At 37.9% G+C, this 26,961-nt stretch overlaps 1 protein-coding gene across 9 annotated transcripts in view; it reads left to right on the top strand.

The window, feature by feature from the left end:
* The first annotated feature begins 6 nt into the window (after nt 1-6).
* The window catches only part of map2 (microtubule-associated protein 2), a 43,653-nt gene continuing 16,698 nt past the window's right edge, over nt 7-26,961 (top strand). For 2 of the 9 annotated variants that reach the window (XM_088353607.1, XM_088353605.1), the window contains exons 1-12: nt 7-261; nt 5,142-5,231; nt 5,374-5,448; nt 8,286-8,501; nt 9,547-9,807; nt 10,755-13,904; nt 14,975-15,187; nt 15,292-15,429; nt 18,079-18,140; nt 19,517-19,658; nt 21,143-21,199; nt 21,300-21,607. In XM_088353607.1, the coding sequence (XP_088209733.1) occupies nt 51-261; nt 5,142-5,231; nt 5,374-5,448; nt 8,286-8,501; nt 9,547-9,807; nt 10,755-13,904; nt 14,975-15,187; nt 15,292-15,429; nt 18,079-18,140; nt 19,517-19,658; nt 21,143-21,199; nt 21,300-21,607 (4,923 nt within the window). In that variant the 5' untranslated portion in view covers nt 7-50. Of the gene's footprint in view, nt 262-5,141; nt 5,232-5,373; nt 5,449-8,285; nt 8,502-9,546; nt 9,808-10,607; nt 10,642-10,754; nt 13,905-14,974; nt 15,188-15,291; nt 15,430-18,078; nt 18,141-19,516; nt 19,659-21,142; nt 21,200-21,299; nt 21,608-26,213; nt 26,352-26,961 lie in introns of those variants that run through there. The other 7 variants (XM_088353614.1, XM_088353606.1, XM_088353608.1 and 4 more) reach the window with 7 other exon arrangements.

Below are 26,961 nucleotides of genomic sequence, written 5' to 3'. Positions count from 1 at the left end.
AGAGACGTTCCTCAATATCACCCCCTCCCCTGTCCTGAGCTCATACCAGCATGGCAGATGACCGACAGCCGGAAGAATGCGCCCCCCAGTGGGACCCTTCCAGGGGCCAGGAGCCCACGGGCCCCCACGGGGCCAATGGTTTCTCGACTTCCTCGTACAGGACCTGCCAGGCCGGAGGCGCTCACGCCACCTCTGTCCCCTTCCCTGCCCGGGAAAACGGCTTCAACGGGGAGTTAACGGGTGCCCACGCCATCACCGCTGGTATGTTTCTTATTTCTAAGCTGCTGTTTTAGGCTCTGCGTGTTATCCTAGGGGCCCCATCACCAACCGTTATTCAAGGCGCTCTAATTACAACGTCAAACATGTTGGCCCCGCCCCCCGGCTCACTCTCACCAACACCCCGGAGGCACAAATAGTGATACATCAGCACTGTTGCTATGGTAACAAGTACCCCTTTAATTTGTTTTACCAAAGCTCTTGTTCGTCTTTGCCTTCATTTTGCATCACAGTAACCAATCGTTTTGCTTTTGGTTAACAAGGAAATCAATTTCTACCGTTCATGTTTTATGTAGTTTTGATTACCCCCGAGCGAAGAAAATCTTAAGCTTTCTTAGTCAGTCCGGACGATTGTAATTTTAATCCATTTTAAACAAAAGACCCCACAAAGAAGTTTTATTGAATAAAGAAATACACCCTGTGCACAATTTCAAGACAAGAAAACAGATTTTAAATGAGTTTCAATGGATGGTTAGCCTTTAAAGTTTATGCAAATACAGCACCTATAATTTTCATACATTCGTTCAATCGTCCATCCCTTGTTTCAGTAACAATTATTATAATTCCTGGTTTATCACATTTAATGGGGAGCTCCACAAGATGTTAAAACTAGTCCCTCCCCCCATTTTTAACATGCTCTCTGCCGGCCCCCGCTTTCAGCAATAGTCGGCGAAAGATAATGGATTGCAGCCTCACAGGGGCCGTTCATTTCAGGCGGGCCAGAACGGCTTACTCCCTGACAAAAGTGCTTTCTGCCAGTTCCCACTTTCAGCAATCGGGAGTGTTTTTGTGCTCCGTGCTGGGCCCTCCCAACAATAGTCACTGTGGATAATGGATAGCGCCCAAAACAATTCAGTTGATTTTGGGTCGGGCCACAATGCCACACTTCGATCGCCCGAACAGGAGAAAAATGTGATCTGCCGGCCCTCATCAAATGTCAAACGTGTATAATGGATCATGGTCACAACCGTGCATTTCATTTTCAGCCGGCCAGAATGTCACGCGTCTCGACAAAGTTATTAATGGTTTTGGAATGATCGATCACGGTCACACGGAAACAGTAACGTTAGAAAAGAGCCATCAGGCCCGACAAAAGTCCACTATGCCAACCTTGCTTTTAGCAATATGCAATCGGGGATAATGGAACGCGGCCTACGACTGCAGTTCACTTTTTGGTGGACAGAATGGCAAAAAGAGCCGTCACGCCCTACAAAAATCCACTGTGCCGGCCCCGCTCGCAGCCATATGCATTTAAAGATAATGGATAGTAGGATATTTATCAACGCACGAAGCACTGAGGCCGCAAAATAAGAAACGCCAGATAGCGAGAGAGTACTCTTGCTTCTTTCTCTCTCTCTCTCTGATTTAGCCATAAATCTAATCAGCACTAATTATACAGTGAAATAACAGTACAACGGCATACCACCGACTGGATACAACATAGAGTCCGATTATGTTTGACTTGCCGCACGACATTGCTGACTGCTTCAGATCGCTCTTTATTTTTCACGAAGGCACCATCGTAAAAAAAAAAAAATCCCCCCAATCAACAAGATTCCCAAGAAACAATCAATCGACCAGTCGATTTTTACGCCACGTACTGCGAGGTGACTCCGGCAGGCTGTGAATAATGGCAAAGAATCGCTGACTGGTGGTAATCCGGCCTTGAATGTTTTTGAGAGTTTTGGTTTTTGAGAGTCAGTCGACTCTTCAGATGTAACAAGAACCGCCCATGCACTAAATTGCTTTCTTGACATAATGTTAATCCTGGAGATCACTGTGTTGCATTTTTTTTAAGGAGAGAGGGGTTGATTGAGGTCAAAAGGAACATGCAATTGACTATATCAGTACATTTCTTTATAAAAGTTCAATTTCAGTATTAAAAAAAGTAAAAAAGTATTTCTTTCTTTCTTTCTTTCTTTATTTCATCTTACCTTCCTTTTGTCCTTTCTTCTGTCCTTGCTTGCTTTTTTCTTTCTCTCCTTCTGTACTTGCTTGTTTTTTTCTTTCTTTATTTGTTTGTTTCTTTGTTTCTTTCTTTCTTTCTTACTTTCAGTCTCTTTATTTCTTTCGTCAATCTCTTTATTTATTTCTTTCGTTCAGTCTCTTTATTTCTTTCTTTCAGTCTTCTTTCTATATTTATTATTTTGTTTCTGTGTATTTCTTTTTTCTTTCTTTTTCTTTCTTTTTTTGTTATTTATTTTTGTCTTTCTGTCTCTCCCTTTTTCTTTCTTTCTACCTTTCTTTCTTTCCTTCTTTCTTTCTTTCTTTCTTTCTTTTTTCTTTCTTTTTTTATTATTTATTTGTGTCTTTCTGTCTCTTCCTTTTTCTTTCTTTCTACCTTTCTTTCTCTCCTTCTTTCTTTCTTTCTTTCTTTCTCTCTCTCTCTCCCATACCTTCTATCTTTCTCTTTCTTCTTTTCCTTCCGTCCTGCCTTCATTCCTTCTTTGCTTGCTTTTGGTTTATTTATCTTTTTCTTTCCTCCTCCCTTTCTTTCTTTAATTTAAATAAACACATGTGATTGATTTTGATAAATACATAAATTAACAAAAAATCATTGTGTTTGTCACAAACTTTGGTCACAACAGAAATAGTTTAGAAAAGACGGCATGGGTTAAGGGGCTATTTTGAACATTAGCACTTATACATTTTAACTGCCTGATTTTTTTTCAAAGGGATTCTATGATGTAAAAAAAAATAATAGAGACCTTCTGGTGAATGATTGAAGGGTGACTGTTTTATATAATAATAATGTTGATTTGTATTATTTTTATAGACAAAAAATGCTTTTATGGGACAAACAGTGTGTGGGTCTAGCAGAACCTAGTGTCTATCTTAGCATGCTGCTGAATATGATGTGAAATTAGACATTGGTAGTGAAAAAAATGGATAGTCAAGTAGAATGCTATTTTTTTTAAAGTGATAATGTGTCTTTCCAGAAAAGATGGGAAAAATTTACGCTTGTTTTGTTAACCCTGATTTTAAAGTGGACATGTTTTTGGATAAATGCTGACAGAGGGAGACCAGGCAAGTTTTCTTCACTGCCAAAACGCTCAGCAAAAGTGACAAGGTCATTTCTCTGCTGTGCCATCCCTTTGTGTAACTAAAAACAAAATGTCAGTTACAAACATCAAACAAATACGTCACTTTGAATTTTTATTGATGGGCTAAAATGTGTTTTGTTTGTGTGATTATAGGTTCTCATAACCACGTTATTTTTGGACAGAAAATGTATTAGGAATTTATACCAATTAGTTTTTTTTTTTATAAGATTGTAAATGAATTCGATAAAAAAATAAGGAAAATAATACAGACTTAATTTTTTTTTTAAATATTTGCAGTATATATAGTTTTTTTAAAATTTTGTATATGTTTTTATTTATAAAAAAATAACTTTTTGATATATTTTTGCATATTATCTAGTATAATATCTATTTTGTGAATAAAACTAAGTAAGGTATTGAAATATTTTAATTTGTTTCAAGACTTACATTTTAGTTGTTTATTTATTTTTATAATTTCTCTTCTCCACTATATACAGTAATTATAATCATTTAATATGTTGTGTGTATATATATATATATATATATATATATATATATATATATATATATATATATATATATATATATATATATATATATATATATATATAACCGCGATGTACTTGTCCCACCAAAGATCCACATTCACGCTGGACTGGATGATGAGGTTTATATTACAGTTACTGCAAATGAATGAGTCACAACATTAGCTTTTCTGCTGGCTTTGATCTCAGTAGCAGTTCTCTCTGAATACTGCCCAACAAAGCATATCAAAGAGCTTTCTTTTCAATTTACATAAAATACATTTTAGAATATCACAATACATTTTTACATCCATTTCAAGAAGATACTTTTAACAAGAGATCGTATAGTGGATTTTTAACGTTTACAATGAATTCAACATATTTTTCTTTAGTCTGAATTTTAACCAACATCATCCTTTTTAATATATATGAGAAAATAGAAATAAGAACAATAATGAGTATAAAAACGGGTACAATTTAACTGCAAATGAATGAGTCACAACATTAGCTTTTCTGCTGGCTTTGATCTCTTTGATCTCTACAAGGGGAATTAACATTTTAGTAAAACAGAAACAAAACGAACATGAATCTAAACAGCTTGACAATATCAATCACATTACTGTGCATGTTGAGAGATTTGTCAGCTGGGGTTATAATGTTTAAAATCAACTTCTTTTGTGGAGCACCAAAAGATGTGTCTTACCAGTAGCAGTTCTCTCTGAATACTGCCAACAAACCCCGCCTCCCGGTCACATGTCAGAAGCCAAAACCAAACCCCACCCCATACCAGCAGGTGGCACTGTTGGACTCATCATTGCAGGACACTTTCCAAAAACTATACACATATTTCAGCAGGAATTTCAATAAAACAAAAGTTATTATTACACCCGTTACATATAAAATATAAAATATAGGGCAGCTGGTTGGGCAGCGAGCAGCACCACAGTGAGGGTTCAATTCCAGCTACCGTGGACTCTCTGTGCGTGGTTTGCATGTTCTCCCCGTGCCCAAGGGGTTTCCTGTGGATACTCTGGTTTACTCCCGCAATCCAAAAGAAATGCCGGATAATTGGTAATTGTAAATGAGTGTTAGTTGCCTGTTTTTCTTTGCCCTGCGACTGGAAACCAATTCAGGGTGTGCCCTGCCCACTGCCTGAAGATGCCTGGGATGGGCTCCAGCACTCCAGTGACCCTTGTGGAATGGACAAAAAATAGTTGGAAACTGTATAAATATGAATTTAAGAACATTTTAGGCATATTTTAATTATTTCCCTAAATATTTTTCCTTTTGTGTTCAGAACAAGTGTCTGCAAGGATTGTGCAGGAAGTGACTGCCGAGGCAGTAGCGGTGCTGAAGGGAGAGCAGGAGAGTCAAAAGTTGCCATCAGGTTAGATCATCACCATCATTAAACAATACACACCTTCATGTGAAGGGATCAAATAAAATAGCTGTATGGAAAACAAAGCAAAGCATTAAACTTCATAAAATGAAATAGCTATTCATCATTATTCTCCTCTTTTTAATCACAGTTGAAGACACCACCAACTTACCTCCGTCGCCGCCCCCTTCACCTGCTGCTGAACATATCAGTCCGCTTGAGCAAGGTAGGCCCTAAAAATGGCAAATGCATCTCACGGGTAATTTTTTATTTATTTTTCTTCCTTTACATCATCTGCGAATGGAATTTCCCAAGGGTTTAAGGATTATGCTGTCTCGACAGACCATCCTGAGCTCATTAGCTGTTTTTCAATGATTTCCGGATCGGATTTTCATTATCATTATTTCTAAACGGGCATATTTTTTTGTTTTGTTTTGTTTTTAATTCCAGGAGGAAATAATGGTAAAACCATTACATTAGCACTAGCTTTATGCATTTCTTTTATCATTGTTTTCTTCTATCTCCTCTTTTAACCTGCATACCTCACTGTCTTCCCACATATTAACACTGTCTTTGTGATATGTATCTTCATTGTGTGTGTGTGGTTTTGGCAGTTGTCAGTTATTTTGTGTGTATCTTGCGTTTAAAACACTTTTTTGTACTAAATTTCAAACTCCTCTCAAAATAGGATTTGAATTAGAAAAGTGTTGACTCGTAGATTGTCCAAATCTATGCAGGAAGAGTTCAGCTATTGATCAATTATTATACGTGTAATGTGTTTCATAGTGTCTTATTCTCATCAATTTAAATTATTATTACAGTGGGATATTACATTACGCTGTGTTTAAAAAGTTAGGATTGGTTTATGGTAAAATGCGGTAGTCCCTGAGAATTGATCTTTGGTTAAAGTGTTTAAGTAAGTTGTGTCATTTCTTGTTTCATGATACTTGATATTTTATGAAGCATAGAAGTTTAGTCACTCTCCTAAAAAACACGGATTGCTGGCCGGACAATTTTGTGGTCTCTAGTCAGATAGTTAATACAATCACCTCATCAATGTCTGTATGTCATGTCCTTCTTGTAAACCCTTTCTTCTTTCTTGGAATTTTGTTGGATGATGCTTAATGGGCTCTTTGCATATTGTGATGTCACCTTACGCCGACTACATTAGCATAAACTCAAGAAAACTGTATTTACAATTCTTTGTAAAGAACAAAACATTTTAAGCTGCGCATTTCCATCCATAATAGATAAGTCTTATTCCCGAATTCACAATGACAATAAATGCATGTTCTGTTGTCTTATGCTCTGGACTGCATTTATAAAGCGATTTTCAAGTCACTGAGGGCCTCCCAAAGCGCTTTACAATATATGTTCTATTCTATTCTGTTCTGTTCTGTTATATTCTATTACATACTATTCTATTCTACATCGGATTGAAAACAATCATTATTGAGTCTAAAAAAATGCATTACTCGTATGGGCAAGTGTAGCCCTAATTTCCCGCGACCTATTTTTCCGCCATTAACATTTATTTTAATTAGAAATTGAAAATGGAGTGTCGATTCTATTTTCGGCATCCCACCCAACTTGGAGGGCGCTCTATACTCACCGGCAAACAGCCCAAATTAGATGTATTATACCTACACCAACTTCTTATTTGGGAACAATTGGAAAATGATGTGAAAATACTTCTTTGGCACCTAGTGTTTTTTTTTAATTCACATGATTTCATTAAAACATATTCTTCGCTAGATTCAAAGCCCCTCATTTACAGAATTTTTGGTACTTTTTATTTTTTGTAGAAATTTGAGTTAGCTCATGTTTTTCAAACTGATACACACATTTTGGAGTCATCGACACCTATGCCACATATTGATACAATTAGCACATATAATTCCGTCCTTATTGAAATTATAGTTATTTTTTTCAATAAATTTGCATTTATTTAATGGCAATATATCCGTCCTTTAATTTCAGGTTTGTGATTGGTAAATGGCCGTCGGAAAGCAGCTATTTTTGGTATTTGCGATCATCGCGAGTACTGATACCTGATTTTTTTTTATTATTATTTACTAATTTACTTATTTACACCTACCTACCTTCCTTACCTACCTAACTACCCATCTGTAAGGAATTTTCAAAAATAATTTTTATAATGCTATTTCAATTATTTTATTGATCATTTTATTGTATTGAATTGTATTTTTTATATATGTATCACCCCAATTTTTTCCCAATTTTTTTTATGATATAAAATAATCTCATCTCATCTCATTAGCCGTACCGCTTATCCTCATTAGGGTCGCGGGGGGGCTGGAGCTCATCCCATCCATCTCCAAGCAGTGGGCAGGGGACACCCTGCACTGGTTGCCAGCCAATCACAGGGCACACGGGGACAGACAACTCACTCGCTCATTCACACCTAGGGACAATTTGGACCGGCCAATTCACCTGACATGCATGTTTTTGAAATGTGGGAGGAAACCTGAGTGCCCGGAGGAAACCCACACAAGCACGGGGAGAACATACAAACTCCGCACAGGAAGTCTGGAGCTGGATTTGAACCCACGCAGGAGGTTCCCATGACATGAACTGTGCCGCACATGCGATTTTTTTTTTCCTTTTATGTATGTCTTATTTTATCTTATCAGTACGTTTATATCAAGGCAGGTATTTGCGCAAAACTAATACCTGGTGTTTGTATTTGCCCATTCCTATTTGACACTAATTGTAAACAAATATTAAAGAACCACAATCACTATAACAGAAAATAAACTACCGGAGATAAAATGGTTGAATAAGAGTTTGCAAAGAGTCCATTTTTTTTGCCTATGTTCACCCTCAACTTTTCTTCAGAAAATGTCCATTTTAAAACACACAACTGATACAGTCAAAAGAAACGACACACATTTTGTAAATGTAAAATTCCTTAACTTTATTTAAAATGGATATTTTTCTTTGAGATGGTTCCCTTCCCTTCACGTCCTCTTTCCTTTCTTCCTCATCGTGCCTGTCCAGATATCCCTGCAGTTCTTTTCCTTGTGTCTGTCTTGTTTGTAGATGTAGGGGATGAGGAGGAGGCGGGTCCTCTCCGCCGCTTCCAAAATTCTCGGGAGAGGTGCAAGTTCCTCGCCCCCTCCATCTCAGTTTCTGTGCCTGAAGACGACCCCTACCACTCCGACGAGGAGTACTATGAGCACCCTTTGTTCAGCCCAGAGTGGACCCACTCGGGTGCCCGCCCCATGGGGCAGGCTGTGGCCTTTAGACAGATCGAAGGTGAACCACGCACGGTTCCTCTTTGCCGTCACTCGACCCTTCCACCCGTTATTGTCCTTTTTTCTTCTTGGAACATCTCCCTCATTCGTCTCGTGCACCGCCCTTGTGTCCCTCCATTTGCATTGTTGGTCTCTGTGTGTTTTAGTGTCCTTGTGTTTGGCCGAAATCTGAGAAATTTCAGATTTGTGCAGCTTCACATAGTTTTCGTTGATCCGTCTATCATTGCTTCCTGTGTTTTGGAGTCATGCTCAGGTCATACCATGGTAGGGATGTCGTATAAGTGAGGACAGTTTTATTGGGATTTCACAAATGGGAAGAGATGACGTTGACTTGAGATTATCAATAGTTGACTTTTCCTGAAACCGTACATGATTTATTACTAGCTGTAATCATTTGTATGCTAAAAATGTGCAAAATAAATCATTGATATTCTTTTGTTTTCTCCAAAGTAATTTCTTTGGTTGTGTTTTATATTGACCTGTTTCAGTTTTCTCAATTATATCAAATGTATTTTGTTGCTTTAAGTATTTTAGATAAGGTATGGTTGGTAAGAAAAAAAACGCCTTCCCGGTCTGTTGTCTGAAGTTCATGAAAACCTGATTGAAGTTCCATGCATCACTAAAGTCGACACATTGTTAGGGATGTCACAAAAGTGTGGATAGTGATTGGAATTCCACAAATGGGCAGAGATGACATTAACTCAAGATGATCATGATTTGAGTTACTTAAAAACGTTTGATTTGTAACTGTGAAATTAATCATTTAAATGCTAAAAGAAGTGAGAAAAATAAATAATCTTGGATAAGGGACAATAGTTAAAAAAACAAGCCTTCTGTGTCAGTTTTTTGAAGTTTCTGAAAACCTAAAAAGAACTTCTATCCATACCTAAAACTAGCTCACATGCAACACACCGTGCCTATCTGTGCTGTGTCTGTGAACACTTTGGACCATCTCAAAGTGTCCCGTGATTGGTTTTGTTTTCCAGAGTTTGTTCTGCCTGTAGTCTTAATGTGTGTCCCCCCTCCTTTTACCCTGTTTTGAGAAGAAGAAACCATGGAGGCTATTACAGCTGAATTCGAGGAAGATGAGGATGAGGAAGAGGATGAGAGTGCAGAGGCAGCTCTTGATGAGCAGCAATGGAGCGGGGAAGAGCCCGACCTGGACAGCTCCGAAGCTGAAGTTTTAGAGCAGGATCTAAATGAGGCCCCGGATCTAAACCTGGGGCTTGCCGAGGCAGCTAGTGCTCCTGCAGGAAGGTCTTTGGACAGAGAGGAGGAAGCAGAGGGTGAGGAGATCCCTGAGACAGGTGTGTCCTCCCCTCAGCCCACCCTGCCTGCATGATACAGCTTGCCCTTCGAATGCCAGACGCGCCAAGGGGCAGGAGAATTACAGCGTTTTATGGGTGGAATAGCAAATCATTGGCCCCTTGCGCTGCTGTGTCTGCAAGGCAACACAGGCTTGTTAGTGGAAAAAAGGCACATTACCTCAACTTTGTTACATTGTTATGCCTGTGTTTTCCTAATGTTGCTCTTGTCTGGGGCTGGCTCCTGTGTACTGGTATGATTACGTGTCGCACCAACAATCATGCTTTTTGATCACCAACTGCAGTATAAGCTTCCAGTATAGTCCTGGTGTTTACACTGACGGCTTGGTGCTGGTATGCTTGCGCTTATGTAAATGTTAACACTTATTTGAGTAGTCAATACTTGTAGGGGATTTGACAGCTCTTTTTTTTAGCAAAAAATGAACGTCTATGTTCTATTTGAGTTCGTATATTCCAGGTAACCAATTCATCTGTTTTTAGATTTTCTTAATCCTACTTCATAATATCGTTGCACACAACCAGGCTTATTTGATACTTAACCAACTTTTGTTTGAATTTTTTAATGACATCGCATCACTAACATGCATGTTCATTTGTACGGGTAAACATTTGTACCTCTTAAGTCTGAGAAACAAACCCTGACTTATACCGCTATGTAATGCACGGATATCCATGAATCTATGTTTGTTCTTCATCATTCCGCCTGACAGTTGCATCATGCCGGTATCACATATACCATGCCATATTTCCATTCATCACTGACTTGGTGGACTTCATTCTTTTGCCGTTCTTCGGTGATGGCTGTATCATTGTGCCGTAAGTTTCACAGGAGAGCTTTGCTTGTTTTTCACCCAGTACATGGCCAAATAAACATCAGTGCATGCCAGAGTAGGGCTTTTATTTTTGTGTTCATAACAACCGACTTACAGATGTCATTTCAGCTGTGAAGACGGACACGGAAAAACCTGTGAGTGAGAAAAGTGGTTCAGTGAGCCCAGACAGCATTGGATCTGAGAAACGTCCAGAGGAGCCTTCTGAACAACCGACCCTGGAGTTTTTTGCTGGAGAGCGAATTGTACCAGAGAGTCCCACCATGGACATGCCATCTTTTATATCTTCAGAACTTCAGCCCCAAGCCAAAGAATCTGCAAAGGCAATCACACTTCAACCAATTTACGGTGAGCCCCTAACCGTATCAGAGAAACAGCCTTCTGTGGAGGTTGTGGAGGTCAGCAGCCTTGGTGCCCCGTCAGACTTTTCCACAATGGGAGTCAAAGTTGAAGGGGGAATCGTGACGGGTGATGCGACGTCTGCCTATTTTGAAACATCAGCTGCTGATGCTCATGTGTCCCCCCAGGATAAGGGTGAGGGCTATTATGAACTGAGCAGAGTTGGTGAAGAAAAGACTCCAGTTGATTGCAAGTCTATGGATATTGAAATGCCGGTAAAGGATAGTTCCGAAACTCCAAAACCAGAAATTCATGATTCCTCTGTACTAGAGAGGGGTAATGAATGCAAACTTTCCCCTGGTAAACTGGCATTGGAGCAAAGGAGTTACTCCCTAAACATTACTATTGGAGCAAAGGATCAAAACAGCCAAGGCAGGATGAAGAACTTGTCTCCTTTGGCCACTGATATCTTGACCTACACCAGTGGAAGTCTTGATGAGTCAGCTGATTACCTCCCAATCACCACTCCCTCTGGAGAAAAGCCACCTCCCTTCCCTCCGCTGATCCTGGAGACTGCCGCTTCAATCGCTTCCGATTCTTCATCTCCACCAAGGATGGCTGAAGCCATATCGAACCCTATCCCTGAACCTGAGTCGCCCGAGTACCCGGATTTACCCCAGCCGTGCGAAAGCAGTCTTAAGAACAACACAATAATGGCTCAAGACTTGCCAGAGATGCTTGATCTCGCTGGCTCCTGTTCTAGGCTATCATCTGAAATCGCCGAACCAGAAATTGTACGGAGAAAGTCTTTTCAAGCCTTTTCTGATGACCTGCTTGCTGGTTTTATCTCAGGTGAGCAATGTTCTGGAATAAAAAAGAGTGACAGTCAGCTGGAAGAAATGGGCTACTGTGTGTTCAGTGAATACTCTGGACCTATGCCATCCCCTGCAGATGTTGTTAGCCCAACAAACACTTCCGCGCAGGTCTTCACCCCTGCTATTCTTGAGGAGAAAGTAGCTGCACAAGCCAGAAAACTTGCCGTTCGAGACACATCTATGGAAGACGATAGTCAGACTTTAGACCTGAAAGTTAGTGAAGAAAAACAGAAGAACGAAAGCCTAAGTAAAGATGCATCTGATCAAAATAATATAAATGACATACCCACTGCATCAGTAAAAGAACAGGTGAAACCTTGTCTGCCCGGGGACTCATTTGTGACACCCACAGTCACAGTAACCTTAGAAGAAGGTGGTCGATCTGGGAGCGAAACGGAGCGTCAAGCCAGTGGCGAAGGTTCTGCTTCTGAAACCGAGATCGCTGACTACGAGAGGCAGATCCGTAAACTGGAGATGGAGGACAGGCCTCTTAGTTTGGAGGAGGAACGAGAGTTGCAAGAGCTTAGGGAGAAGGTAAAGTTGGTGCACCAGGAGGCTTATGAGGAGCTGGATGCTGAAGATGTGTACCAGTTGACCGGCGTGGCCATAGACCGTATCGCCAGACCAATCAAGACTTCACCCACTTCTTCAGTGGAAAGCAATATTGATGATGATAAACTTCTTTCTCCAGTGCTCTCGCCTTCCAAGCTCAAACAAAAAGAACTTTATGGTTCTCCTAAAAGAGCAATGTCTCCAGTGTTAACAGTCACCAAAGACCCCAAGGAGGGAGTTGAGAAAAAGGATACAGAACAGAACAAAGTGGATGTAATTGATGTGAAAATAATGGTTGAGAAAGATGTGACAGAGACCAAAGTCTCAGAGATGGAAAGGAAACAGAAAGAGGAGAGAGAGAAAGAGGAAAGAGAAAATAAAGAAAAAGAAGAGAATGAGCGGATTGAGAAAGAAAAAAGAGACACAGAAAATAGAGAAAAGGAAGAAGCTGAGAGACTGGAAATGGAAAGCAAAGAAAAGATAGAGAGGGACCTTCAAGAAAAGAAAGAGGCTGAGAGAATGGAGAACGAACAGAAAGAAAAAGAGAAAGAAAGGAAGGAGGTTGAGAAAGTTGAAATAGAGAGGAAAGAAAATGAAGCAAGAGAATTGGAAGAAAAAATAGAGGCAGTGAAGAGGGAGAAAGAAAAAGAGGAGAGTGAAAAGAAAGAAAAAGAGGAGGCAGAGAAAATTGAGAAAGAAAGAAAAGAAAAGCAGGAAAAGGAAATGAGAGAAAAGTTAGAGGCAGAACGTGTTGAGGAAGAAAGAAAAGAAACGGAGAGAAAAAGAATACAAAAAGAAGGGGCGGAGAGGTTGGAAAACGACAGAAAAGAGCAAGAACAAAAGGAAAAAGAAGAAAAAGAGAATGATGCAATGGAGATTAAAGAGAAGGAAGAGCAAGGAAAATCAGAGGCGGCAAAGAAAACCGAAAAGGAGAAAGCTGCCAAAGAGTTAACAGAGAATGAAACGGAGCTTGAAGATAAGTCAAAATACGTTGAAGAGACAAAGAAAATGTCTGAAACTGACAAAATCCAACCAGCTCAAAAGGAGGAAGAGGCGGAAGAATTAGTTGCCGGACCACTCAAAGATCTCAACGAGACTCGCACCGCCATTGAATCAGTCGTAACGGTCGAAGACGACTTCATCACCGTGGTCCAGACAATCGACGAGGCAGACGAACCGGGACACAGTGTTCGTTTCTCCGCTACCCCCGAAGCTTTGCGTATACCCGGCGCGGGAGAGCAAGAGGACGACGAAAACGAGGAGGAGGAGGAAGAGGATGACGAAGAGGACTCTGTGGAGTTAGCCCAGGAAGCAGAGATCGAGGCTGCTGATTACGAAGAAGTTTGCGACATTCCAGTGACCCCCCTGTCTCCTGAGAGGGAGGAAAAGCCTGAAGAAATGGATGCTCCCACAGAAAGTTTCGACAGAGATGAAACCACCATGGATGACTCCATCCTGGACAGCTCCTGGGTGGATCCACAAGGTGAGATTCTATCCACGTCTTTCCTACAGTTCATTTCATAGTATTGCACTGATCTAATTTTGAGCAAATGACAGACATTTATTTTTGCAAGAGTCAAATCCTAAAGTCTATATCAACATAGACCGGTGTATACCAACCCTTAAAAAGATGAGTTTTATGGTACTGTTTGATGAGCATTTTTTATAAATAACAACTTATGTTATTACTATGTTGTTACTATTAAATCATATGTATTTGTAAAGCACTTTTCAGGGAATAAATTGCCACTCAAAGTGCTGTATAAGTACTGTTGGGAATTAAATATTCAAATGTATCATTTACCAAATTGTTCGAATTAGTTATCTGACTCCATTAACCAAACACAACCTCCATTCACCCAATAATGCGCGCTCGTTTCTTGATGGAAAAGATAAACAAGAAAAGCTCACATTTTCACATGGGGGCAGATTTAATTTCATTAACAATTGAACTAAGTGAACTCCATCGAATATGACCGAATTAGTCGAATTAGTGTCGTAGGAGTCCCTGGGAAACCCTCTCTTCAAGTCCTCTCGCTTCTCCTCTCGGCCCACGTCTTTCCGCAAGATGGTGTGCCGGCTCCTTCCATGGGCGTGCCAATGAAGCCCAACGTGAGCCCCACCACCTCGCAGCGATGTCTGTCAAACTCTAAACAGCGGAGAGCGTTTCTCATAACAATGCCTGCCGTCCTCCGTCATCAGGGCCTTTCTGCGTCGTCGGATGTGCTGATTATTTTATCAGCCTTACGTCCCGTTCCCGCCATTCCTGTAAACAATATTCTCCACTAGGTTGCACTGACCTCGCACCACAGACCCGCCAGTGAATGTCTTTTGCATTAAATGTAATTTGTATTCGATCGTACAAAATCCTTTATAGTCAAATGTATAAAATCCTTCAGTACTATAAATAGTAGCAGTAAAATGCCCTTAAACAATAACATTTAAAGATTTATTTTGAATAATCTTGCTATGGATATAACTTTTAAAAATGTTGTTCATCCCCCAACCACTCTCTATTAATACTCATTTCCCGTGCCCATGCTTTTTTGGCAGACGATGATAAAAGCCTGGCCACAGAGCAGATCCAGCCCTTGTTGAAGGATGCCAGCCCTGCAGAGAAGTCCCCCCAAGTCCAGACGAAGAAGAGAACCGAAAAACCAAGCAAGCCCAAAATCAAAGTCGGGCGTGGCAAAGGCAGACTCTCCACTCCCGAACGCAAACCTTTCCGCAAGGAACAAGCTTACATACCTCGAGATAAGAAAAAAGGTTCTTCCTCTTTCAGTTCTTTCTATTTCTAATCAAGAAGAAAGAATGATCACCAAAAGGTTGTTTCTGATGCAAATGCTGTTTGATTGGGTGCCATAATATAGCGGTGATCAAGATGACCGAGTTCAACAAAAAAATGGAGGCTCAGACCCTGTCCCCATCCAAGAAGATGGGACCCAAACAAGCTGTTCGCCATGCCCGACCCGCCCAGCATCATTCTTGTCCCAGGAGGAGACCTGCAGGTGATTCGTTACTTTCGCCGTCATGCATGAGCACCAAAACAATCTTACATTTGGTCCAGGAACGCTTTAGATCACATGTGTCAAACCGATGGCCCATGGGCCAAATTTAACCCACCACATGAGACTATGCTAAAAGAAGCACAAGAGAAAATGTGTCAAACAATGACTCACAGTTTTAAATATGTCCACTGGATTTTGCAAAAGCCACTCGGAAAGCACCCACTGTAGCTGTATTTGCTGACTAAGATTATGCAACCAGAGAACATGAAGGAAACCCATACCGGTGTTATCTTACTTAAAATAAAAAGCTGTTGAAGGAAATATGAAACATACAAAAACATAGTACCTAGGTTTGTTTGCAAAATATTATAGAAGATTTAGCTCCTTTCTATAATCTATACCTGTTGTTTTCAAACAAATGAATAGTTTATTATAATCCCTTTACATATGTTGAGAGTCGATTTTTTTTTTTTTAAATGTGTGAAGCATAAAAACTTGAACGTGAATAAATGTCTCACTCGTTTGCCATTCTAACCTCAAGGGTTGTCAATTTTCATCCTTCAAGTCATCTCCGTAGTGTAAAGCCATAAGACTAAACAAAATAATTCTTGTCCATTGGTTCTTTGGTTGAAATCCACAAAAAATATCGCTCTTTTGTTTTTTTTTTCTCACATATTCCTTAAAACTCTTTGACTAGGGGTGGGCAGATAATTCCAAATATCACTATATTGACCAGGAGTCCCCCAAACCTTTTCCTGTGAGGGGCACATAACTTTTCCCTTCTCTGATGAGGGGCCGGGGTCAGTTTGTAACAGAAAAAGTGTGATGATTGCAGGATAGATAGATAGATAGATAGATAGATAGATAGATAGATAGATAGATAGATAGATAGATAGATAGATAGATAGATAGATAGATAGATAGATTGATTGATTGATTGATTGATTGATTGATTGATTGATTGATTGATTGATTGATTGATTGATTGATTGATTGATAGATAGATTTGTGTGGTAAAGTAGTCCACTTCTGTGGCATATTGACATAAAACATGAAAACAGTTCACGTTAACAGGCAGCTGCAACCAAAAATGTAAACATGGTGCTGTTCCCGAATAATACTAGTCTAAATCCAATGTCCCTATTGCAACAGCCCAAATTTCCATAATCAGGTAATCCTGTTCATAAAAAAGTAGAAAGCACAAAGACATTTAAATTATTAAATCATTCCTTATCGTAATTGTATGCTATTTTAGTAACATTTCGGTCTGTGTGAGTTTCCCTGAGTTAAATAATTTGTACTGGAAATCAATAAATTGTTGATTTGCCTTTTTTTATTTATTTTTCTATTTGTTTATAAATGCACAATTGGTATACATTAGAGAGATTCAACCTCAGAGATTCAATCTAAGTGAAAGAAAAATATTGAGGGAAAAAAACTTGTTTTATTATCAAATGAATCATAATTTAATTGTGAGCGTTTGAAAAGACACCAAACCCATCTGATCAGGATTACTTTGTATGCAATCAATTAACTCAAGCAACTACTGTAAGAACGTATTTTTCTGCCATTTTGCCCCCCGAGCTAAAATTAGTGTGACACCCCTGCTGTAGATCATTCTAATCACTCCAATAATCCAATACTCTGTCAATTTAGGATGGGTTATTTCATTTGTTAATTTGTATGTGTGCTTATGTTTATTTCATTTCCTGCCCTTCCTTTTTCTGTACTGTTTCATCTTTTCCCATCTTGTATGATTTTTTTTCATTCATACCATAATAAAGCTCGTGTGTGGCCTTTTTTAATTTGTCTTCAGTGTTCTTTCCGCTTTTTGTTGCCGTATTTAATTTGTTTCTCCTGCTCCACGACTTATTTTCAATCACAGGATTCCGTCATGTTTTTTTCATGATCTAGTTCAGTGTTTTTGAGTCAAGGCAAACTTTGTTTTCACTGAAAAGTCTCAAGGCAGACCATTCTTTGAAAATGTTTAAAGCCTTATTCACAGCACCAGTTTTGTGGTGTTTTAAAAATAAAAGCTTAAATTATCATGTTGTGTAAAGTGACAGTATAAAGTTTTTCCTATTAATTGGCGGTCATGAGGTAATACAGGCTGTTGAATATAATTAATGATGTTGCTCTAGTTTTGGAATTTAGTTTTAAGCTTTACTATTTTCTGCTATATTTTTTGCCATTTTATCTGTTTTTTTTACTACATTGTAACATTTTCACTTTATTTAATCTATAGAAGAAAATCATTCTAAGCAGTAAATTATAATTTTCTATTTCATTTAATATATTTAAGTTTTTGCAGGGCAATATTAATTAGCATAATCAAACATAATTGGCTATTTAATGTATGTCCCTGTGCTACATCATGAGCAGATGATTAGTTATAAAAAGAAAACACTAGTAATCTGCGGCCACCTACTGATATGGATGTTTTTATAGTTACTCGGCTCTATCACTGGATGAAAAGCAAAGGTATTGAACACTAGGCAACATCTCTCTGGTGTGCCGGACACACTGGTTGAAAATAACTACGCTAATCAACTCTCTACTTTTTATTCAAGCTGACTAACGAGCTAATGTTGCAGAATTTGCATTGTGCATTCAGATAATGTGTTTTTTTCCCCTTTATTGGTCTTTCAGAGTCACTTTTGGAAAACCGTCAGCCTCTCGCAATTGCCAGACGGTCTTGCGACAGAGCGTTGGTGAGTAAACCTTTTTAACTTTGAGTCGTTGGCCTCTAATGCTAATACAAAGTCAATGTTTTTTTTAGACAGATAGACAGATAGATAGATAGATAGATAGATAGATGGATAGATAGATGGATAGATAGATAGATAGATAGATAGATAGATAGATAGATAGATAGATAGATAGATAGATAGATAGATAGATAGATAGATAGATAGATAGATAGATAGATAGATAGATAGATAGATAGATAGATAGATAGATGGAGTTCACATAGCCGCTCGAGAATTCTTCAGGGCAAGGAGTTGATTCCTCGAATAAACGTATTTTTGTGCGTTAAAACCCATAACGACAGGATCGAAAGTAATCCAAAGTGTAGTTGTCAAACAGGACGAAGAAAACCGAAGATAGAAGCAGACACTTAAAACAATAAATCACAAAAAGTGCGAAATACCACAGAGCTGCTGGAAAGGCTGCCGCTCGTGGCGGCGCCACTTTGTATTTTATTCATATCTGTTGTACCCTGGTCATCCTGGAAGGGGCATTACCACTTGTGTGGTTTCTTTTTTCCTCATGCTGAGGTTTTGAGTTTTTCCTTGCCCGCATGTTGGCTTAAGATCAGGCGATGGTGTAATTGTAATCCTGTGCAATCCTTTGAGGCATCTTGTGATTTAGGGCTATATAAATAAATGTGAGTGACTTGATTTGTACTTAAAATATTTCAAGTATTGTGTCACAGGGTGCGTGCATTGACTGAAGTTAATGAGTTTGTTCCTGAGAGTGATTCATTCTAAAGTCAAAGAGTAGGTGGTAAATTTTCCTGTGGCATTTCCTCATGCGAAAATTTCACTCCTCCGACATCCTAATGACGGCTATTGGGTCTAAAAGTCACAGTTTATGCGAATCATAAATGCCACTTAGGACAATAATGACTCTCCACTTTGGACAACAATTGCACTTAACTTTGACTTTCTTTTTGTTTACAATTCGTTTAGATTGTCATGCTTATGATTATCTTCTTTTTATCTTATTTTTCAGAATTGGTTTTAAATTTTATTTTTTTAATTTAACCAAAAAATGCTACTTGAATCAATTTTACAAATGCATTTTAATTCACACATGCCAACTTGTTACCTATGTTCATGTGTTGTGTTACCTTTTCTTATTTACAATTTTACAAATTGTAGACCTAGTAAAATAGATGAATAGAAAAAGAAACAATGCAACGATGAAGAATAGTGGAATGATATTTTTTTTCATATGGGTTAAGATAAAGCCAGAGGTGGCAGTTTTGAGATAAAAAGTTCCATCACCTCTGCAATACACTTTTAAATTACCGTACCCCTAAAAGAGTCGCCCGCTAAGAACATAACATTTATTTTTTTTGTAGGATGGTCGATCACAAAGTCCCGTCAAGAGATCTACAATGCCGCGGCAAGCTTCCTCTCTGAGTCGCCGTGCACACCACGAACATGAAGACAGCTCAACCTCAATCACTAGTTCTGGTTCGACAGCTCCCCGCAGACCCACAGGTAGGGTAGCTTACATTTTGCAAAAAAACATCACCTAAAAATCTACTTTTAATTTTTAAAATAATGTGACAGGCTATAATAGGGCACCACATCACAAGATGGAGTGTCTTGTCAGGCTGCTATGACAATATATCATTGACTTGGTAAGATGCATCCGGTGAAACACAGTCAGATTTGCAAAAAAAAAATACCTTAATATTATTCATCATTTGATTTGCAGAGAAACAGAGCATGATATGAACTGTAGCAAAAAAAGAAACGTTTTAATGTCTGACCCTAACTTATAAATGAAGCCTTATGTGCTGCTCTTTTGGAATAAAAGCATCAATCGATATGTAAGTTTTCCTCCATTATGAAAGAAAGTCTTTGCAAGGAGAAAGAAATGGCTCACCATGCTTTTAGCTTGCTGATACAGCTTACCAGTACTGGCAGAAGCCTCCTGATATAACTCAGATACAGCACCCTCATCATCTGATCGCCTTTTTTATTTTTTGTACAGTATCTTCCCGCTCTTCAGATGGGGCAGACCTCGATAATGATATACAGTAATCCCTAGCTACTTCAAGCTTCGGTTAACGCCGGTTCACTGCTTCGAGGATTTTGAATTGAATTGTCATCTATATCAACGTATCGTGCATTGTGTTCTGCAGCAGACAGCAAATGCTATCAGGAGGACAGGTTGTATGTTGGTGTGTTTGATGGGCGTGACTGCCTGTGTGTGCAGCTGTGATAGGCTTGTGTATACTGTCAGTCAAACAGAGGGTAGGCGCATAAGTCAATGTGGCCACCAAAACAAAGTGTGACACATGGCGACTGACAGCTTTAAGCGTCTTATTAAATTGAAAAGATATTCATCAATTAAATAGCTCTCTGATAAAAGTCAGAAGAGCGCAAAGCAATGGTGATCACCAGCGGGTGCTCCGTGGATTATTATCGGGTTCGGGAAGAAACTGTGGCAAGAGAAAAATCAATAGCGGTGCTGCTGGTCCGGCGTACTGCTGCGGCTAGGCTAACAACTCTCATAAGCTACCTTGGCCGAGCATGTAACTTACCAACGCTAGAGCCACTACCCACGGAATGGATGACCTGAAGCTACAGCTCATAGAAAACCGCTACATTTGGGATGGTTGTGTTTTAGTCATTGCAGAGACCTGGCACACTCAGAGAAAACCCGGTGTTAGCATGCAGCTAGCCAGCTGCTCTCTAAATTGCTTTCTTACACTGAAAGAAGAAGCCCTCAAATTTTGTTGTACTTTTGTAAATACCATTCAACTGAGTTTTGTGTTTTTATTTGTACATCTATAGTTGTTATTTTGTCATATACTCGCAGTCATTAAGTCTGACTCTTGGGTGCTTTTATGGATAGGCATCTCTACGTTGCGTATTTTCACTTTTCGCGAGGGTTTTGGTCCCCATGAACCCTGATAACCGAGGGATTACTGTATACATTTGCAAATGAGGATTTTTTCCTTGTCCTTTTTCAGCCTGCCGTGCTGTGTTGAGAGCAGAGCAAAGGACAGGTCGAGCCCCCAGTATGACTGGTAAAACAAATTCATTATTAGACTCAAAACATTACTAAAAGACAACCTATACTGTACATGAAAACGTTTTTGCCTTGAACGTTATATTTTTTTGTCCCAGTCTCCGAGCCGATACGCTCCCGTTCAGCCCGCAGCGGTCACTCGACGCCGCGTACCCCCGGTTCCAGTGCCGTGACCCCAGGAACACCTCCCAGTTGCTCATCGTCCTCAAGGCTACCTGGAACCCCTCGATCGCTCAGTCTTATGTCCCATGAAAGGAGGGTGGCTGTGGCTCGAACCCCACCCAAATCACCTGCCACAACCCCCAAACAGCTACGACTCTTCAACCAACCTCTGCCCGACTTCAAAAAGGTCCGGTCCAAGGTCGGCTCCATTGATAATATCAAGTATCAGCCCAAAGGTGGACAGGTAAGACCCAATAGCTTTACGCTCACCCTCAGCTTATTTTTATATATATATATATATATATATATATATATATATATATATATATATATATATATATATATATATATATATATATATATATATATATATATATATATATATATATATACAGGGTTGGGTGGGGTTACTTTGACTGGATTACTTTCAATTACTTTTGGATTACTCCAATACCAAATATGCTAATAAAAGACAAAAGAAAGTAAATATGAATAAAATGATGACTCACAACACGTGGTAAGCTTTCTCTCCTGGCTTTGATCTCTTTGATCTCCGGCAAAACTGACATAAAATGCGACAGAGACAAAATGAAAATAAATCCAAACAGCTTGCCAACATCACTTTTGCCGTTCCATGTATTCCGTTACTCCCCAAGCCTGCTCAGGAGGTAGAGCGATCGTTTTAAGATTAAGGGATCCCAGTTCGAATCCCGGCTTGTCCGTGTTACATGTCGAAGTGTCCTTGGGTAAGACATTGAACCCCCAATTACCCCCAATAAGCAGGTTAGCGCCTTACATGGCTGCACACATCACGGCCGCTATTGGGAAATGTGAAGCACAATGTAAAGCGCTTTGGGAAGTCATTGACTTAAAAAGCACTATATAAATGCAGATCATTTCATTTCATTTCATATATATATATATATATATATATATATATATATATATATATATGTATATATATGTATGTATATATATGTATATATATATATATATATATATATATATATATATATATATATATATATATATATATATATATATATATATATATATTATATATATATACATACATACATATATACATATATATATATACATACATATATACATATATATATACATATATACATATATACATATATATATATACATATATATATATATATATATATATATATATATATATATATATATATATATATATATATATATATATATATACATATATACATATATACATATATATATATATATATATAAAACTTTTTATTCCGTTTTCAAAACAAAATAAGCTTATTTTTTGTGTTTTCCCAAACAATCTTTGGGTTTTTTAATAATCAGTAATTTTTGGCGTTATTTTAAAAAAAAAGTTTCATTTAACTTTGGTTGTTTTGTTTTTGACATCCCTAAATTTCAATTTCTTTTGACTAAATGTATGGTGTTTAAAACGCAACACTAGGTAAATTTTTAAATAAAATTATATTTGGAGTATTTACCTTTTATATAAAATTGAAAAATGTTTATTGCGTTTTTACATTGTCTTTTTTAATTCATTTTATTACAACAGAAATTGTAGTCCTAATGTAAAGCTAAGACGTTTTGATTTCCATAATTTTCACTTAAAAAAAACTTAAATAACCCAAACATGATAAAAAAATTTGAACAACATGCTACTTTGATGAATGTGATCTGACCCAATATGTTGGCCTGATATAAATAAATGACACGATTTTTGAGGTTTTAAAACAAAATCTTTTTAAAAAGAAATCTAAAAAATGTATTCTTTTTTTTTCAGTAAAACAACTTCATTTTTGTCACATTTTTTAATACAATGTTTCCTTTTTTTCATTAAATCAACTTGTTTGCAAAAACAACCCGTAAATCTTGCTCAAATTAACCCACGTAGAGTCACCCTCATTTATCCCGAGGCTACGTTCCAAAAAGAACTTGTAATAGGCAATTATTTTTCAATCATACAATCAAATACTGTACCTGTAAACATTATTTTCTTTTATTTATTCTCTTAGAGACTGTTTAGCTAATCAGAATAGAGAACACAACGCATGATCAAAATATGTTATGCAGCGAGTGAAAGTCGAACCGCATTATAGCGAGGGAATAATTACTGTTGTAGATTTGTAGATTTTTCAAAACCAAAGATCAGAAGCACGCATATATTGGACAATTATATCGATGCAACTGTGAAGGACAAAGTCAATGCTGCATAAAAATGACAGGAAGAAACTTGCACACAGTCATCAACTTTCACAAAATCTTTCCCGATGACCTTATTAAGAGCCCTGAGGTGTGTTGAATACTTTTCTTCAGGATTGTGCTATATTGTGCAGCCGACTTCAAAAAATGTCAGCCTGTTTTCAAGATTCCGTTGCGTCAACTGCAACATTTGTTTTCAATTTGACAGAAAAACATGTGGATTGTAAACGTTTGTTTGAGCTTGCAGCATTTTCAATAAATGTCTAAGTCAGTTATCCCCAACATGGTGCATTAAAGGCATACCCGAATTCTAAAAAATATCGAATGTGAAAAAAATAGTTCATGCTTTTTGCATAATATCTATACACAGAGAGCTCACAAGGGCTAAACCAAGCAGGACACAGCAGTCTAGCCGTCTGCTAAGATGGACTAACCGAGACAGATCGGTGTAAAAACAGGTGACCGACCAAAAACATGCAGTAAGCAGCCAGTATAATCGGGAGCCAACAACCAAAAAAAAAAAAAAACGGCAACAAATCTGAACCCAGCCTTAAATATACCAAATGATCATGGCAGGCTTCCGGATACTTTAGAGGGTGAACCGGGACCGATCGTCGGAAAAAGGCGAGGCTGGCTGACTGAAAACATTCAGTCACCAGGGAAGCTACAACAAAAAGGCCTATTTGCCTCGCGTTTCTTAAAAAACGAATCCAACGACAATGATAAAAATCTGTCGAAAATGCGCGAGGCAGATGTCTTTGTAATGAGCAATAGCCCGACCTGTAAACACTTTTTTAGGGTAATTCCTTTCCACAAATTTTGAGACTTAATGGCATTTTGCCAAATAATCCTAAATGTTGTCATTGAACTACTGCATGGCGATGTGTGTTTTCATACCTTTCTATTATCTCTTGCTTTCTTACAATGGCCAGAAAAAGTATCTTTGTCTTCTTTTCTCCTTATCCACTTTTCTGCCTGTCGTTTGTGGGGTCCATTGTGAATGATAGCTCCTATTAGCGGTACCATATAGTAGACTGTTTTCAGAGCGGGAAGGGGACACGAAGAGCAAGCCGGGAAGGGAACTTGAAGAGCCGTCTGGGATTCAGGCATACGCACGAGCTTGCCAGGTAGTACTCTGGGAGCAGCGAGAGACAACGCTGTACTGTATTTTGGACTTAGTACCCTGAAACATCCTTGTAACTAGAGGAAATATTTTCCCATTCAGGTACATTGTAACCTAAAACATTTGTATATAGAGACACTTATAAGTAGAGGCACCATTGTATTTGAGATGAAAAAAAGAAACACAAAAGCATTTGCCACAATAACATAATACCCTTGTCTCTATTTCATCAAATTTGTGACAAAAATGTATATTCCCCCAAAACCACCCAGTATTAAGTACCTTTTGTGAAAATAGAATTTTCTAAATATTTGAGTTAATAAGCTAGCTAAATAAGATACGTAATGCCTAAAATGAGCAGGAAGAATTCGAAACTATGTATTCATTTATTTACTTTTATTTACCTTCTTACTTACTTCATTAAATGTGTGACAAAAATTCATAATATTCCCCTAAAACAACCAAATATTAAGTACCTTTTGTGAAAATAAACTAACTTCCTAAATATTTGAGTTAATAATGTAGCAAAATAGGACACACAATGCCTAAAATGAGCAGGTAGAATTGGAAACTATGTTTTTATGTATTTACCTTCTTACTTACTTATTTGTTGTCCTCTTCAAATGAAATTTATCATAATGATTTACCCAAAAAACTGCAAAATCAGTTCATGCGCCTTTGGATATTATACTGTTGTTTTTTTTTAAACAAAGATAATTTCAATTATACTTAAAATAAACCCAACTATGTTATCTAATCTATCTTACATTAGGTAATTTGGCACATTTTTGGTAGTTTTTTTCTATGCAGTTCAGAAATAAATATTTAAAATGAGCTACCAAGTTGTAGATAAGACAATTTGTTTTTTTAAGCATATTTTCTTGTTTTTATAGAGAAATGAGTTGAAGTATCTCAAGAATTTAGTAACATCTTCTCCTTGTTAGTGTATATTTCTAACTCCCAATTCTACTCAACACACTAACCAGATGAGAATAACTATTGTTAACTTGGGTTTTACTGTAGTCTATCTTGACAATTGAAATGTCAAACTTAAACTTCAGCAAAGATGTTTTACTTACATTTTTCACTGACAGTGATCATTAAGATTATTTCAATAAGAAACATAGCTCTTGGCTTGAAAAAAAAGTTAAGAAAATGGTCAAAAACACTTTAAAATCACGTATTTAACAATGAACACTATTTGGGTAACGTTTAAGACTCACTGTTTTTCTACACTTATGTATAAGGCCTAAAACGTCTTTACTCTCTAGTTCGAGTTAGTGGACAGCATGGCAAGCCAATGTAGAAGAGGTATAGATTTCAGAAGAATCATGAAAATGTATTTTCTATTGTTACTCTTCTATGAAACCTCCAAATGATTAATTCCCTTTAGTCTTTACACCTCTTGCCCCATAGAAACTCCTCATAGTTTATATTAGAGCTCCCTGCATCCCCTAAAGGCCAAAGCTCCTCCCAGCCACTGACCTTCCACCTGTCATTGTCACCATAGAAGCACAAGGAGCAAAAAACATCATCCGAGGCCAAACACAAAACTTCCTCCTGGATCTGGAACTCAGTTCTTCGCGTCATCTCCCTTACACTGTGCCTCTCAGCCACTCCCAATACGATATGGACCCAAGGCATGCTGGTACATTAGAACTGTATAGCACACACATTCTGTTTTATATCACTGAACATGAAGATGATTTGAACCTACAGAGTTTGCATTTTAATTAAAAGCAATGCAGGAGATGAATATAAACTATTGACATCAGTGGTGTGGGAGTGTATTGCATCATACTCTGGGATGTTTTGGTTATCTTTATTTAGCTACAAGTAGGGAACAAAAATATCTAAGCCATTTTCAATTCCGTTCAAAGTGATTTTTATGAACTCCAAAATGTTCAGATTCATCCAAACATTGCCAAAAATAAAATCCCCATTGGCAGAAAGTTTTTTTAATGGTATACATTTTCTTACCTTAGGACAATGTACTTTATTTATTTAAAATAATAAGAAGATTATCCTTAATATAAGTACGATTATCTTATTATGGTAATTTAAGACTTATTTTACATCCACATTAGAAGAAAAATACTTAATTGAGGCAAAACAATCCATCCAATGCAAGGTAGGACACATTTTTCAGTAAAAGTAGGTTATTTTACTTTTAAAAAAGACTAATTATTTCTGCCAAAAGAGAATTTTACTAATGTTAAAATCAACTTTATTCATTTTAAGATATTTTATCTTGTCTA

Source organism: Urocampus carinirostris, chromosome 14, assembly GCF_059441175.1.
Source record: "Urocampus carinirostris isolate Australia breed hairy pipefish chromosome 14, RoL_Ucar_1.0, whole genome shotgun sequence".
Taxonomy (NCBI): domain Eukaryota; kingdom Metazoa; phylum Chordata; class Actinopteri; order Syngnathiformes; family Syngnathidae; genus Urocampus; species Urocampus carinirostris.
Note: the sequence above shows the minus strand (reverse complement) of the source record. Positions and strands in the feature narration are given on the sequence as shown.